The 16,431-nt window shown below is 47.6% G+C and overlaps 1 protein-coding gene across 1 annotated transcript in view; it reads right to left on the bottom strand.

The window, feature by feature from the left end:
• Positions 1 to 15,845, bottom strand: part of CLDN10 (claudin 10) — a 62,089-nt gene extending 46,244 nt beyond the window's left edge. Inside the window, exon 1 of the mRNA XM_032997160.2 lies at positions 15,632 to 15,845. Within this exon, the coding sequence (XP_032853051.1) occupies positions 15,632 to 15,845 (214 nt within the window). The remainder of the gene's footprint in view (positions 1 to 15,631) is intronic.
• Positions 15,846 to 16,431: the final 586 nt, after the last annotated feature.

Genomic DNA, 16,431 nt, shown 5'->3' with positions numbered 1-16,431 from the left:
TAGTGGCATGAAGGAGACAGTAAGGCTGCAAAGATGTTGAGAGAAAAGGGGAAAAAAATAAATTCACTTAGAAAATACTGCTGTTGGTCGAATTGAGTGAAAGCAGATGTAACCCAGTGAACTTCAGACCTTGAAGTAATGTTATTTCTTTTGCTTACTGAGAAAAGTGAGCAATGCCAGTGAAAGAATCTCTGGCTCTAAAAATCACTTTGCATGACTCATGAATAATAGAAATGAGTCTTGTTTGGAAGCAGACTTTTCCTCATCATTCCTTCTTCTTTTAAAGAGCTACTTAGGAGCCTTGAACACCTAAAATACATTTCTTTGCTTCCTAGTTCCTCTCCCTTGTTCAGCAGTGCTTTTCCTTCAGTATTATAAACTATAATCATCCTGCTGCAATGCTGTGTGAACATGGCACAACATGGAACTTCATTGCTAGATACAGATTTTTATTTGAAATTATTCAAGGTGGTAAAATTGTAAAGAACGGGTGGTTGAAAGCACTCAGATTCCTTAGATAAGAGCTCCCACTCATTCTTTTCATTAAAATGCTAGACATTTTTAGAAATTATCTAATTTCTCTGAGTTGAGCTCTTGGCCTTTGCTGAAATTGTGAAGAACTTGGGCCCAGTCCCTTTTGTACTGAAGGCAGTGGCTGAATTGTCACCACCAGGTCAAGGCAGAGCCTTGCACCTCACAAGCTCACTTTCTGCTTTCCTAATGATCTGCTTCCGTCAAGGTGTCTGATGTATTTCGGGTGGCTGTGGCCTCTGCGTTTTGTCAAGAGCTCTTTCCCTGCCCCATGCTCCAGCTGCTATACACTAGACTTGCTTTCCTTGGCTGTGTTTCATTTCCTTGCAAACTGTTCCCAGGAAAGAGAAAGTGCAAGAGAAATCCACTCCTGTCTTCCTGACTCTCCTTTCACCAGGGTTCAGTCTTGCTCACTTAGATCTTGCTGATTGAGTGCAAATCCTATCAGCTGGCCCAGACAACCCTGCCTTACTCTGTCCTGAGCTTGCCCTTAGGTCTCTGCAGTAATTGGAGCAATTACCACACTGCAGCGTAACTATCAAGTGACCTCAGGAAGCGCTCAAATATTTGCATATTATTGCAAACGTAAAAATAATAATAAAAATCTGTGGGATGTGGGGTTGTGTGGAGTATCTCTTATCAACAGGCTCCACAAAAGCTCCTTCTTTTGTTTATAAGGAACCGCAGTCTAGAGATGCCTGGATTTGCAGACAGGAAGGGTGAGGGGGGGAAAACAATCCCACTTGTTTTCTCCTTTGAGCAACAACATTTCTCTTAACCTTAACCAAAGAAGGTAGTGAAACCACTTGGCAAACAGACTTGTGTCAAGTACCTTGGCTGGAAATGTTTCTGCTTGTTCCTGTTAGCACACAGAGCGCTCTGCTCCGTCGTGTGTGCCGAGGGGAGGGAGGGGAAGAACTTGCTGCCCCATGCAGCCATCCCCCTCACACCCCTATGCCAGGTGCCCGGGCAGGAGTTTGCCCTGACAGTAACTGCTGCCTGCAGGGTGGGATGCTGGCTTCAGCCGCCCCTCTCTCCTCCTGCCTCTCTCCCTCACCACGCCAAGCACAGCCCCTCGAGAGGGGCCACTGCCACCAGCTGGGGCAGGGGAGCTCCACCGCTCAGAAGGGAGTTACCTGAGCCAGGGGTTGGGGGTGTCTGCACCTCGGTGAAGCCCGGGACAAAGCATGGCTATGGCAGTGCTATGGGCAGGTCGCATCACCATTTCAACAAATCCCACCTCTGGGTACACCCAATGTGGAGATTTGGTAGCCTAGCAAGATGGCACCCAGCTCATCAGGAAAGCTGAAGAAGCTTTGGATTTTGCACTGAAAGGTCATCTCTGCAGGGAGCTTTGATCTGAAAGAGGATGCGCTCACGAGGGACAAAACCCCTGTTGGGTGCCAGCCTTGCACCAAGCCAGGCCAATAGGTCTGCTCGAGGGGAACCTGAGCCTTGCTGCACACAGAAGCACAAGAGTCACTGACACTTCAAAATGTTGAATTTCTGTGAAGAACTGAGTTTCTAGGGGCAATATTAAGAAAACGTGATATTGGGGGTTTTGCAAAAGCCACCGAGTAAAGCAAAACTACTTGCGGCATTAAGATGCTGAAAGGTGGTGTAAATTAAAATAAAATTGTCTATTGCATTGGGTTTGCTGGAATATAATTGTATCATCTGTTTTAAAAGGTGGAATGTTTCCATTAAAAAGCATGCTATGGAAAAGCCAGATGCCATTTATGTTTAGTTAATTAAATTACCTCTTTTTCCCACTTTGTGAGATAACTACTTCTGTTATTAATAAAAAGAGGCTGACTCAGGGCCCAGTGTGTGGTGTGATGCTTGCCTGGGATGGGGTGTCAGCCTGGGGCAGCAGCCTGGGCTTGTGGTGGGCTTGCAGTGGAGAAACTTTATATCTCCGGAGAGTCCTGTTCTCCTGGTTGCCCAGTTAAACATTGCACTGAGGTATGGTTAGTGAGTCACTTTCATTGTTTCTTAGTGGCTGGGATTTGGTTTCTGCTTTTGCCGCTTACAGGATGAAATATCAATAGAAAGGCTTTTATGTGACATTCTGTGGTATTGTTTAGAAATTCATTTGTGAAGAAGGAAAAGGCAGTCTCCAAAAAACAGAAGATTTTGGCAGATTTCCATCCACAACGGAAATTTAGAACTTTTGAGCTCTCATTTCCTTTGGAAATATGAATCGGTGTGCATTGCCCTGAATATGAGCCCAAGACACATCTTCAGGTCTGACTGGTGTCTGCAAAAGAGTAGCCTCACGTCTTAGCTAGGTACAAAAATAAGCAAGTATAAAAATTGGTAGAGTGGACCTCGTGGAAAACCAGTATGTACTATTATGAAAGCAAATTCATGAGAATCTTCAAGTATTCAGTTTTGCTTCTCATTTTGCCTGTCAGGTTATGTGGATGTACACTTTCAAATACCAGTAGAGTCTGCGTAGTTAACATTTGGGAAAATGGGGGGGCTAGAAGGGAAACTTTGGAGTCTAACCTAAAATAATCTTATAAAATAGGATTAATGACATATCCAGTTGATAGTGTACAGTATTAAAACCTACCACGTGGAAGTCTTGATTTATGGAAAACTGTTCAACAGTACAACATAAACCTTAACTCTGGATGTGGAGTTTAAAAATTCTATCTTTAAGCAGGTTAATTGTGAGGATGTATTTTACTAGAGCTTGGTTAATTACCACCAGACTAACATAGGTTTTCTTTGGAAAATTAACACGGTAAAAGGAAACATAACCATAAAACGATCACATCAGTAGACTGTTGGGCATGATCTTTCGAAGTCTTCAATACCTCTATTTTTTTAACTATTTCAGATCCTTCTTTGGAAATTTAAAGGGTAAATATCTGAGTGACCAGTACAAGGTGTTTAAGGTGAGAGATAAACGAAATATTATCAGTAGACTTCACATGTGCCTTAATTTCATTATGTGCTTTGCTGAATTAAGACCATAAATGTTTAAGTTCTAGATTTTTTAATATTTGGGCAGGCAACAGTGTCTCCCAGCATCCCATTAAAGGTCACTATAGGGGCAGAACAAGAATCTGGCCTTCCAGCTTTCTCTTCAGGCCAGCACATCTGCTCCTCCCCTGTCAGTCCTGCACCTGTCATGAAGTAGATATGAGACCATCTTGTTCTACAAGTCTATCCTATTTAGCCACCATCCTTGGTCTTGAATGACCTCAGCTAGCTAAATGACAGTTTGTAGGGTCTACATTAACAGATTCTGGCAGATGTCTGCTAGGTGTTGTTGGTTATCTGTGCCACCTCACCAAATGTTTCTTCCTAACACCTCTTGATCTGTTTCTTTGATCCCGGTTTCATGACTTTCTGTTCATTTCTCTCTAACAGAAAGCATCCCTTGGAACAGAAATACTTTGCTGGTTTATTATTAACAGTGAAACTAATGAAGGGTTGAATATTTGGCTTTGTAACTTGAATTTTGTTTTGAATATATCTGTGTTTCAAAAAAAAAAGAGAAAAGTAATAAAATCCAGGAAGATTTTAATGATACAAAACCATTATTAAACCCTGAATACCATCAAAAGGGAGGTGCTGCTTCTGCACTTCAATGGTGAAATGTCATCAGGAGTGCTCCTTTCCTTGCCAGGTACCCTGCTGCTGGGCCTGTCCGCCTCATATGTTCAGCTTGGGACCCTTCTCAGCTGACTAACTCCCAGGCCTCTGCCTCACCTCCTGCACCCCTGGCTGCTCGCCCCCATGCTAAAATCATTTGGTCAGCAGGTCCATGATCTGTTGCATGGCTGTGCTGGGCATATGAGGCCATGGACTGAGAGGCATGGAGTGGGAAAAGAAAGTGCCCCTGCACATAACAAAGCCCTGCTTTAAGGCATAGACATATGAGCTGATGCACTCTCCTGTGTTAGGAAATGAGTCCCTGAAGAGGAAAGCCATGCAGGAGCCCTGGGCTTTGATGTCCTGTCTATACAGAGAAGATTGAATGGACTGCAGGCATCTGCTGGGCACAGCCAGAGGTCCCTCACAGTACTGGCACCAGGAATGAGTCAAGGAGTAAATGCCCTGAAGAAGGGAGAATCTGAAACCCTCAATAACACCCCTGTTAACACCTCTGCTCCAAGCATTTGATTTAATTTGAATCAGTGAAACACCCAAGAGGATACATTGATCCATCTCTAAACCACCAGAGTCCCAAGGCACCCACTCTGGGGAAGGCTTATAAGGATAACCAGACACTGTAGGACTTGATGCTCTGGGATATGGAGAGGAATCCTATGTGCACAGCTCTATCAAAATGAGTGTGTTTGTCTGACATCCTGCTTGACATTGCAAAACTATGTGTAAGTACCATGAAACATAGAATAACACCTGCATTCAGGGATTTGATACTTCTATTGTCTGTGCAGTGATTTGTTTTCTCTACCAAATTGGTACTTAACTCACGGTTGCCCAGCAAACACCATATGGTATCCGCAGCAGAGATTTTTATGTACATATTTTTTTTCTCTACAATTTATCATCTCATGACCATTGGCAACATTCATTCCCCCATGCCCATCCCCAAGCTATTTGCTGCTCAGCCTCTGTCCTCCCCCTTGCACCACTCCCTGAAAATGTTATAAGGGCTAGAAGGCTAAAGATTTAAAATCTTAAATCTCAGCAGTGTGAATTCCAAAATCACCAGCTTTAATGGTTTGTACTTCAGTCTCTTTCTCTCACTCATCTGCCTACCATGGCCGGTTTTGCCAGGTCTCCTCTCCCCTCCTGCTGCAGGGACTTGTAAAAATTAAATGGATCGTATCTCTGTAACTTTGAATGGAGCTCTGGTTGTAGCATGACTGCTAAAAAGATTAGAAGAGGTACATTGGCCTTAGGCTCCTCAGCGCACGCTACGGGGAAGCTCCCCTCACCCACCTCAGTGCTCACAAGGCAGACCAGGGTACAAAACCTGTTTGAACAGAGGTATTTTAAGACATTGGCTGCATACCAATTACTGCCGAGTCCTATTCATTTTGCGGTACACTCTCTGCTGCTGTGCAGGAGTAATCAAAGAAAGCTAAAAGCAAAGCAGAGATAACAATCTATCCTGGTGTGAGTAGTAGGAGATGAAAGCTCTTTGTTATTAATGCACCAATAATAAGCTTTGCGTTCCCATCCTTGCACCAGCTGCATGGGAGCCATGCGAGCAAATAGCAGCACTCTCGCACCTTCCAGATTTCCTCACTGATTTTCTGAAAATGAAGGGCATCTCTGTGGGACTGTCCACCAGGTAAAAATCTGCAAGGATGACTGAAGAGAAGCACAAGCATCATTACTCTTGTACAGGTCTTGACAAACGTGAAAAAGATCTCAGCACCGCAGCCTCTGCCCTTGTCCAGAGGGGGAAGACATAAGGCTTACAGCACAGAGGATTGCAGAGATGCTGCCAAATTGCCAGGTGTAAGCAAGAGCTAAAAAGGAAGGCTAGTCTGCAATGCCTTATGTTTTCCTAGAATCCTGCAGATTTTAAAGCAATGTCAGAGTCTGTCCTTTGTAACCTGCTGTCAGCTTCTCCTCCAAAACTGGCAGCTGTCTGTGAAAGCTTCCATCCCCAGTGTTTTCCACCTGGTCCTGTGCAGTCTAGTCCTGCAGTTCTTGGACTCCCTTTGTGTATCTCTCTGGCTGCAGATCCCCCAGTAGGCACACCTCTTCCCAATCTGCCCCATAGCTCTGGACTATTCTGGTTCAAGTAATCAGCCAGAGCCAGACAGTCTTCATAGTAAACAGCAGTAAATAGTGATTCACTGTGGTTTAGATTAATGAATTTTCAGAGTTTATAGATTAAAATCTTAGAAACAACGAGCTCAAAGAGAAAACAAAATCTGGCAGCAGTATTCCTTGCAAACCACTTCAAAATCTCTCAACCTATGTTTCAGCCCTGAGATCCAAAAATCCAGGTTTCACAGAGTTGTCCTGCCTCTTGGGGGATTCCTGGGCTCTGGATGCTTCCTTTGGAACTTACCACCCCCACAGAAGCCCTGGGTTTTGCTCCAGACCTAATGCAAAGCTGCTGCTGGAGCTCCCTGGGAGGAAAATCTCTTGGATACTTGGGAGTTAGCCCCTTCCTTCCGTTCATTCCTGTTCTTCCAGGGGCTGCTAAGTCAAACCCGGCTCTGCTTCGTGAATAGCTCTGCTGCATATGAATCAATTCCTTCCCTTATTTAAAGCCACCCTAATGAGACCTGTTATGTCTCAGACTAACTCCTAACTAGGCTGACCTGTTCAATTTGCTTTCTTCTTTCACTTTTGGGGGTGGGGGAGGGAAGAGGGTGGGCAATAATATACAATAAAACAGATTCCAAAAACATTTACTCTACATTATCATGATGTCTTATGACCTCTGATGCATTACCAGCTTCCTCTAAGGACCAGACATGTGTTTTGGGCTATCTTGTTGGAGCAGAGCGCAGACCTAGTCATCTAATATCCGAATGGAGGCCATGAGCCTGGAAAGAGGCTTGTTACAGAGGGAAACTGTGACAGTGGAGAACCTTCTGTTACCAAGATTTAGCACCCTATTTTTCTGCATACACAAAAGTCTCTGTGCTGGAATCAGCATTTCAGTCAGTCCAAACAATGACCCTGCTGCCTGCTGAGAAATGGAGAGCACTTTGGAACTGAGCCATAAAACTCTGAGAGGAATTCTGCCCACGTCTCATGGTCACCATTTCCAAATCCTAGCGTATATTTCTTTTTATATTGACGCAACTTTGCCAATGCTGTTTTGACCTTGTTTTTCTAAATCAGCAAATGGAGGGGTGGCTAAGGATGCTGAACACAAATCAACCATATTTCCCTTCAGTTAGCACTTTTCCTAGAAGGATTTGCTTGCTACAGGAAAGTTCTTAGATGCAGTTATCCTCTAACCTCAATATCGGACCCCCATGACTCTGTCCCTCTGACTGTCTGGAGCATCTACCAGCAGAGCCCTCTGTGGCTGGCCATCAGTCTGAAGAAAACCTCCCCAATGGATTTCTCCCTTCCTGCTGATGACTGCAGCCATTCACCCTTGGCTGACGGCCCAGCCCTCTCCCCTTTTGAGCTCCCAGAGGTGCACAAAAGAGCTTTGCCATGGCTCTGGGTGCAGCTGAACCGCCCCTCTCCTGCGGCCGCCGACCCAGGGGAAGGGGAAGCTGGAGGAGGGGAGCGCTGCCTTTTCCAGGGCGAGACGGGGCTTGTTGCCCCGACCCGGGCGGGACGGCAGCCGCCCCCGGGGCCGCGCCTGCAGCACCATGGAGAGAGGAGCTCGGGGCTCGCAGGGAGCGGGCAGGGAGAGGGCAGGGAGAGGGAAGGGAGAGGGCAGGGAGAGGGAAGGGAGTGGGTAGGGAGAGGGAAGGGAGTGGGTAGGGAGAGGGAAGGGAGAGGGAAGGGAGAGGGCAGGGAGAGGGCAGGGAGAGGGCATGAAGAGGGCAGGGAGAGGGAAGGGAGTGGGTAGGGAGAGGGAAGGGAGTGGGTAGGGAGAGGGAAGGGAGAGGGAAGGGAGAGGGAAGGGAGAGGGCAGGGAGAGGGCATGAAGAGGGCAGGGAGAGGGCATGAAGAGGGCAGGGAGAGGGCAGGGAGAGGGCATGAAGAGGGCAGGGAGAGGGAAGGGAGAGGGAAGGGAGAGGGAAGGGAGTGGGAAGGGAGTGGGCAGGGAGAGGGCAGGGAGAGGGCATGAAGAGGGCAGGGAGAGGGCAGGGAGAGGGAAGGGAGAGGGAAGGGAGTGGGCAGGGAGAGGGCAGGGAGAGGGCAGGGAGAGGGCAGGGAGAGGGTAGGGAGAGGGAAGGGAGAGGGCAGGGAGAGGGCAGGGAGAGGGAAGGGAGAGGGCATGAAGAGGGCAGGGAGAGGGCAGGGAGAGGGAAGGGAGAGGGAAGGGAGTGGGCAGGGAGAGGGCAGGGAGAGGGCAGGGAGAGGGCAGGGAGAGGGCAGGGAGAGGGAAGGGAGAGGGAAGGGAGTGGGCAGGGAGAGGGCAGGGAGACGGCATGAAGAGGGCAGGGAGAGGGCAGGGAGAGGGAAGGGAGAGGGAAGGGAGAGGGAAGGGAGAGGGCAGGGAGAGGAAGGGAGAGGGAAGGGAGTGGGCAGGGAGAGGGCAGGGAGACGGCATGAAGAGGGCAGGGAGAGGGCAGGGAGAGGGAAGGGAGAGGGCAGGGAGAGGGAAGGGAGAGGGAAGGGAGAGGGAAGGGAGTGGGCAGGGAGAGGGCAGGGAGACGGCATGAAGAGGGCAGGGAGAGGGAAGGGAGAGGGAAGGGAGAGGGAAGGGAGTGGGCAGGGAGAGGGCAGGGAGAGGGCATGAAGAGGGCAGGGAGAGGGCAGGGAGAGGGCATGAAGAGGGCAGGGAGAGGGCAGGGAGAGGGAAGGGAGAGGGAAGGGAGTGGGTAGGGAGAGGGCAGGGAGAGGGCAGGGAGAGGGCAGGGAGAGGGTAGGGAGAGGGAAGGGAGAGGGCAGGGAGAGGGCAGGGAGAGGGCAGGGAGAGGGAAGGGAGAGGGCATGAAGAGGGCAGGGAGAGGGCAGGGAGAGGGAAGGGAGAGGGTAGGGAGAGGGCAGGGAGAGGGCAGGGAGAGGGAAGGGAGAGGGAAGGGAGAGGGCATGAAGAGGGCAGGGAGAGGGCAGGGAGAGGGCATGAAGAGGGCAGGGAGAGGGCAGGGAGAGGGAAGGGAGAGGGAAGGGAGTGGGCAGGGAGAGGGCAGGGAGAGGGCAGGGAGAGGGTAGGGAGAGGGAAGGGAGAGGGAAGGGAGTGGGCAGGGAGAGGGTAGGGAGAGGGAAGGGAGAGGGAAGGGAGAGGGAAGGGAGAGGGTAGGGAGAGGGAAGGGAGAGGGCAGGGAGAGGGCAGGGAGAGGGCAGGGAGAGGGAAGGGAGAGGGCAGGGAGAGGGAAGGGAGAGGGAAGGGAGAGGGAAGGGAGAGGGTAGGGAGAGGGTAGGGAGAGGGAAGGGAGAGGGAAGGGAGCGGGCAGGGAGAGGGGAAGGGAGAGGGCAGGGAGAGGGAAGGGAGAGGGAAGGGAGCGGGTAGGGAGAGGGCAGGAGTGGGAAGAGAGCGGGTAGGGAGAGGGAAGGGAGAGGGCAGGGAGAGGGAAGGGAGTGGGTAGGGAGAGGGAAGGGAGAGGGCAGGGAGAGGGCAGGGAGAGGGAAGGGAGAGGGTAGGGAGAGGGAAGGGAGAGGGAAGGGAGAGGGAAGGGAGTGGGCAGGGAGAGGGTAGGGAGAGGGAAGGGAGCGGGTAGGGAGAGGGCAGGGAGTGGGCAGGGAGAGGGCAGGGAGTGGGCAGGAGTGGGCAGGGAGAGGGAAGGGAGAGGGTAGGGAGAGGGCAGGGAGTGGGCAGGGAGAGGGCAGGGAGTGGGCAGGGGAGTGGGCAGGGAGCGGGTAGGGAGAGGGCAGGGAGTGGGTAGTGGGCAGGGGGCAGGGGGCAGGCAGGGAGTGGGTAGTGGGCAGCAGGCAGTGGGGAGGCAGCGGGCAGTGGGCGGGCAGCAAGCGGGTGGTGGAAGAAAACAAACAGGCAGCAGGCAGTGGTCAGTGGTCAGGGCGCAGACAGTGGGCAGGGAATGGGCAGCGGGCAGGAAGCAGGCAGGGAGCAGACAGGGAGTGGGCAGGGGGCAGGCAGTGAGCGGGCAGTGGGCAGGGAGCGGGCAGAAAGGAGGCAGGGAGTGGGCAGGGAGTGGGCAGAAAACTGGCAGGGAACAGGTAGTGGGCAGCGGGCAGTGAGCAGGCAGGCAGCAGGCAGCAAGCGGGCAGTGGACAGAAAGTGGGCAGGGAACAAGCAGCAAGCAGTGGATGGAGAGTGGGCGGGCAGTGGGCAGTGAGCAGGGCACAGGCAGGGCATGGGGGTCTGGCAGGCAGTGGGGAGCAGGAGCACACTGTCTGGCCCCAGCTCCCACTTAGCCTGGCCCCCATGTAATCCCACTTGGTAGGTGTACAGAGCAGTGGCACTGACCACTGCGGGATTTAGCACTAAGTTCCTCCTCCGAGGCTCAGGAGAAGCCTGGCCTTGGCTGTTACACAGGTACCTGACTGGCTCGCTGTTGACTGGCAGCAATCAAATGGGTGGTGTGTTTTCCCTGGCAGTAGGTTTCTGTCTAGTGAGGGAAACTCTCATGTCAGTCCTTTCCTGCTCTAGGTTGAGTCCTCTGTGAAGGTTTAGTGTTGCTCTGAAGCATGGCTGTGTGCTGGGTTTGTGTGGCGGGGTGTTTGGTAGCAGGGGAGGGGGCTACAGCAGTGGCCCCCTGTGAGAGGTTTCTTGAAAGCTCCCCTGGCTCCAAGTCAGACCCACCTCTGGCCAAGGCTGAACCAATCAGCTGCACCTCTGCGATAATGTATTTAAGAAAAGGAACCTGGAAAAGGGAGTGGGAGTTGTGAGGAGGAGTTACAAGAAGGACACTTGCACGGACACCAAGGTCAGTGGAAGGAAGGAGAAGGAAGGGGTGAGGTGTGCCAGAGCAGAGACACCCCCTGTATCCTGTGGTGAGACGGCAGGCCCCACCACCACCACCCAGGGAGGTCCATGGTGGAGCAGAGGCTGACCTGAAGCCTGTGAAGGAACCCTCACCAGAGCAGTCTGAAGCATCTGAAGGAGGCCGGGACTCTGTGTGAAGAAGTGGAAGCCGCTACTGTAGTTCAGCACTGGAAGGACTGCAACACGCAGAGGTGACCCATGCTGGATCAGCGTGGGAATGGCCACATCCCATGGGAAGGACTCACACCAGAGAAAGTTCATGGAGGACTGTCTGCAGTGAGAGGGGAACCACGCTGGAGCAGGGGAGAATGTGAGAAGTGCTTCCCCTGAGGAGGAAGAACTGGCAGACTGATGGTAACTCCCACTCCCTGTCCCCTGTGCTGCTGGAGGGTGAGGAGGTAGAGAGATCGGGAACAAAACTGAGCCCCAGAAGAAGGGAGAGGTGGGAGGAGGTGGTTTTTTAAGATGTGGTAATGCTTCGGTGTCCCATTCTATCTGTTAAGTGTTGTTGTTACTGTTTGAATTAAACTTTTGTTCTTTTTTTCTTCCCCTAACAAGTCTGTCTTTTGCCTGTGACAGTAATGGGTATGTCACCCCTACCTGTCCGTGTCTCATTTCTAGAGCCTTTTTGCTTTATTTTCTCCTTCCCAGTCCTGAGAGGAAAGGGGGGTGTGAGTGGATGCGTGGTGCTCATTTGCACTTTGGGCTCGAACCAGCACAGACTGGAATTGCTCTCCACACCCCGGTGAACTCAAATGGTGTTTGACTATGCAAGACTGTTCTGGGTACAGGTGCTGCAATAGTAGTTGCCTTGTGTTAGCTTCCTTCCACCCCTTAGCTGCATTACAGCGGCAGCTTCATGAAATGGCAGCTCTGAACCTGTCTGCTGATGTGACCCAGAACGCCTGGGCATTCCCCTTTCCATAATGGCTACCCTCAGGATCGCACTAATTGCCCCACCTGGCTCCATCAAAACAGGCATTAGCCAGACGTAGAGATGCCAGCAGAAGATCTGAGGCTCAGACAAGCAAAGGTTCAAGGAAGCATATTTCTTCTACTTTCTGGTACACCTCCCTGAATGCATGGCATGGAAAACCAGAGGGTGCAGAGGAGTCATGAAACAGCGCTGTAGGCTAGGCATACCAAACGCTGAACTAATTGTTTGAAGAAGCCTAGTAGCTGCCCTAAATGACTAGGGAAGTGTTATAGAAAAGGGATGTGGGCACAGTTCAGTTTGCTAGTTACACTTCTGTATTTTATGTGAACGAAACAGTGCTCTGTAGCATCACCAAAAGTAAAATAATTAAATAAAGTGTCAGTTAGCAGTGCTAGACAACCAAAAGCTAGTTCTTGTCAAATCTGGATAATTCTGGGATTGTAAGAATTCAGGATGATACACCTGAGAGGAATAAGAAGAAAAGTAACTACTGCCAGTGGAGCACTGAGGAATTAGCAGGAGGCAGGGTGAGTGGAAACTCTGCCTCCAATATCTCTTTGGAGTCCACAACAGCTCTGACCTCAGTGGAGTCAGGAACTTCAGTTCCCAGGCTCACCTTTTGACGGGTCTTTGTGGGTCTTCCTTACTGATAAGGACTGACAGAGGTTAGTGGTTTTGTTAAAAAATATTGTCTCCTAGTTTTAATTTCTGGTATTTATCGACTGTGAGTGTTTGTGCCTGTGTGTAATAGTCCCCCGGTTTTGATCATATAATTTCCATGAATATATCTGGTGCAGTGATTATCATAACCAAGTTAACTGAAGAGACAATGTTCCCAGATAATATTTAGTTTGAAGCTTGCTGTATTTGTGTCAGATCTGATGAATGACTGTTGCATTCTTCTCCCAAAGCAGCTGATTTAATAAATGATACTGCTCCTTCCCACAAACATTGCCTCAAATGACTGTAGCTACAACACTATTACTACCTGTACTCCTCCAAGAACTTCCATCTGTTTCAGCCACTGCAGCGGAGTACACTGTGGCTGTACATGTGGATGTGCATGTACATTTGGCAACAGCCCAGCTAGCTTGGATACCGTTAACAGTGTGACTGCTCTGACCCAGACTTCCAGAACATGAACCCCTCAAGACCCGTAGGTGGTCTGGTTTGCAGAAGCTGAGCTGGTATTGCCTTGGCTGTGCTTCTGTCAGCACAAGTAGCCCGTCAGCTGAAAGTCAGTTCTGGCAAATGCCTACATACTGCCTATGACCACAGGGTAATCCTGTTCAAAGATAGACCTCTGGAGTCTTGTTTTTTGTTTACTGTCTTTTAAATAGGAAAAAAAAAATCTTCATAGACCTTATGTAGAAGCCTCTCCTGCAAAATCCTCCTGAAAGTGCAATCAAAACTTTAATGATCAAATTAATCTGCTTGGAGTGGAAGTGACTTATGTTATTTACTGCTAATACTTTCTGTGGGGTAGCTTGAAGATGAATAGGTAGGAATGGAGTGAGTAGCCTGTGTAACATTTATCTTTGGCTACAGGACAAGCTGCAGATAGATTCCATAAAATCATAAACACGCAGAAGAAAAAGTTATATTGCCAGACCACCCTGATGTCAGCATGCCAATAATGGTGATATATTGAAGCTCTGAGGACAGAGATGGGCGTTCATCATTTCTTTAATCTGAGTGTTTTATTGTTTTACAATGTAGGGCAGAGTGAGAGTGCAAAGCTCTTTCCCTGTTGAACTCTTGTTTTCCTTGGATTACCAGGAGTTTATGTTTAGCAGATTTTCCAAACAAAATACCTCACTCCTTCCCAGTAGTGTTTATGCTACGTGTAACATTACCCTTTCCTGGTGCATGCACTGGCAGGTTAAAATTAGACTTCTAAATGTCAGTACAGCAGCTTGCTACTCTCTCACTTTAACAAGAGTGTGCTACTTTAATTTGTTGTGAATTTCTTGTCTATGTTACTCTAAACAGCAAATAAGCAAAATCTTACTCAGATGCTTAAGTATATATTAAAGGATGCGCACATAAAGATGCGTATTTTGTTTATTCAAATTTCAATCTGCCAGTGATCAAAATAATAGTAACAATACAAAGTGGCAAATGGATTACATCCGATTATTCTGAAATCAGCCTTTGTACTACTAAAATAGCAATAATGGTAGTTTCTAGTTACTGAAGTACTTTACATTGCTTTAAACAAATTTGATCATATGTGCCTGAGAAGAAGAATTGTTGGTTTTTTTCTTTAAGTCCTGGCAGAAACAATGTATAAACGGTTATTTGTAAAGATAAAATATTCACTTTTAAAGCGTGTGTGTGAGTTTCTATACCTTTTAAGTAATTTTTGATGATCAGCATTCTTTAAAAGAAGAAAACTATACTTATCCATTCACATCCCTCATGTGCGATTTGTGATGGTTTGAAGTGGCATGATAAAATGTTTACAAAAATTATGCTGAGTTTTATTTCAAAATCCTCTGTACGTGTAAGAGTTGATCTGTATGTCCCAGCATACAATCTGATGTGGCAGGGGCATGGCAGGCAAGAAACGGTATAGATCTGTAACGTCCCCATGTTTCCTATTTCCATGTTTGTGAAAGGTATGTGTGTGTCTACGACCTTGTTTATGTAATACGGTAACAACCGTGCAGCAGTACATTTTATATTTAATTCAGCCACTGGCTGTTAATATCTTAGAATTGTGCTTCTTTCTGGTCTCATAAAAGCTTTGGAACACTGGTTCTGTCTACCCTGTTTCTTTTCTGGTTCCCCAAAATACCTGTGTCTTAATCCATTTTCCTACTCTACCCTGACTCCATCTTGCTCATCTGCTGCCCACATCCAGAAGGGAGCAGTCCCTCTGCCCTTGCCCTTGTGAATGCTTACACAGTTTCACTGAAAACACTATCTTGCCTACTATCTCAAAGCTTAACAGCAAATAGAAAACAAACCTCATAATTTACTGCTTTACGCACAGAGCAAACAGAAAACATGGCATAGTAAACCTTTAGTTAGTCCCCGTCTCTGAGAAAACCTGTTCCTGATATAAGGCAAGAAGACCCCATTTGTTTTTATGCTCTGATAGATGGCTTCTAAATCCAATGCTTTCCATTAAAACAGACGTTCTGAAACAGCACATCTTTGATCTTTAAAGTTAAAATATTAGTCTGTAATACAGCAAGTATATACACGCACGCTTAATTCCCAGCATATGAATATTTTTACAGTATTCATGGATGCGGTTCTTTGCTATCTAATTTCCTTAGATAGTAAAAAGAGTACCGATAGCTGTCACAGACCTTGCTATCTTTCTTCTCCCCACCTAGCAAGCAGGATGCCTATTTTTGCATGGAAATTAGAGCTGGAAGACAGTTTAGTCCATCACTCCGCTAAGAGTGGTTTGTTACTGATAGCGTATTTACTGGAACTTTGTCCACTATACTTATCGCATATTACCAACCACAGAGTAGAGCTTACTGTCTTCCTTGGAATACGTATCATTCCTACAAAGTTGTTTCTGATATTCTGCCTACAATATCCTTTACTTATATTCATCACAATGCTTTAATCATAATCTCTTACACAAGCCAAAATGATCTTTTTCTCCTCAGGCTCACATCTTGCAATAGACATAGCTCTCCATATGCTCCAGTTAAATTACACTTACTTACCTTCTACTTTGAAGATAGTAAGGTGAGGTCTGCAGTGAAAAGCACCCAGTGCATTGCCAGCACAATTCATCCAAAGACCCTGGAAAACCCACGTTGCAGTGATAACAGATGATGCTCGACTAGTGACTTTCCACTCATTTGATGCGGTAGCAGCAATAGCAGCTCCGAGACCACAGAAACAAAATATGAAAGCTATAATCTGTATTCCTAACATGTTTCTCTGTAACCCAGGGACTTAGTAATGCCACTGTGTGGAGAGAAAAGTACTTTAGTCATGTGAGTAAGCAAAAAGGCATAACATAAGCAAATTATACTTGAACAAGTTCAGTAACACTTGCTACAGAAAGTTAATGTGGCTGAAAGAAATTGTCATGCTTGAGTGATTTAAGAAAGGCCCTAGGCATTACAAATGTTTAGAAAGTAAGTCAAGGTAGAACTTTATGGGAACTAATTACTAGTATTTACTTACTAATTTCTAATTGTAAAAATTAATTAAAATGTTTTCATATTTTTTTCAATTAAGGTATTCCAGTTAATGCTTAATTTTAGTTAATTGGAAACTTACAACCATTGCATCTAGCAAAATAAGTTCAGAGTCCAAACTGTACAGCGCTATTTAACAGATTACCATAACATTTCTGAAGGATCACACTAGACTTGAAAAATAAATTTTTTAAATAGCTGTGAAATTAATTCAGCCATAACTAGCTACCATAGAAGCAGCTCTAAAACGGTAGCATCTTGGAGGTAGTGTCTGTGGATATATTTGTAGAATAGCAAATCTAGAGCAACAACAGAAA

This window comes from Tyto alba, unplaced genomic scaffold (assembly GCF_018691265.1).
Source record: "Tyto alba isolate M040663 unplaced genomic scaffold, T.alba_DEE_v4.0 Super-Scaffold_45, whole genome shotgun sequence".
Taxonomy (NCBI): Eukaryota; Metazoa; Chordata; class Aves; order Strigiformes; family Tytonidae; genus Tyto; species Tyto alba.
This window is presented reverse-complemented; position numbering and strand designations above follow the sequence as displayed.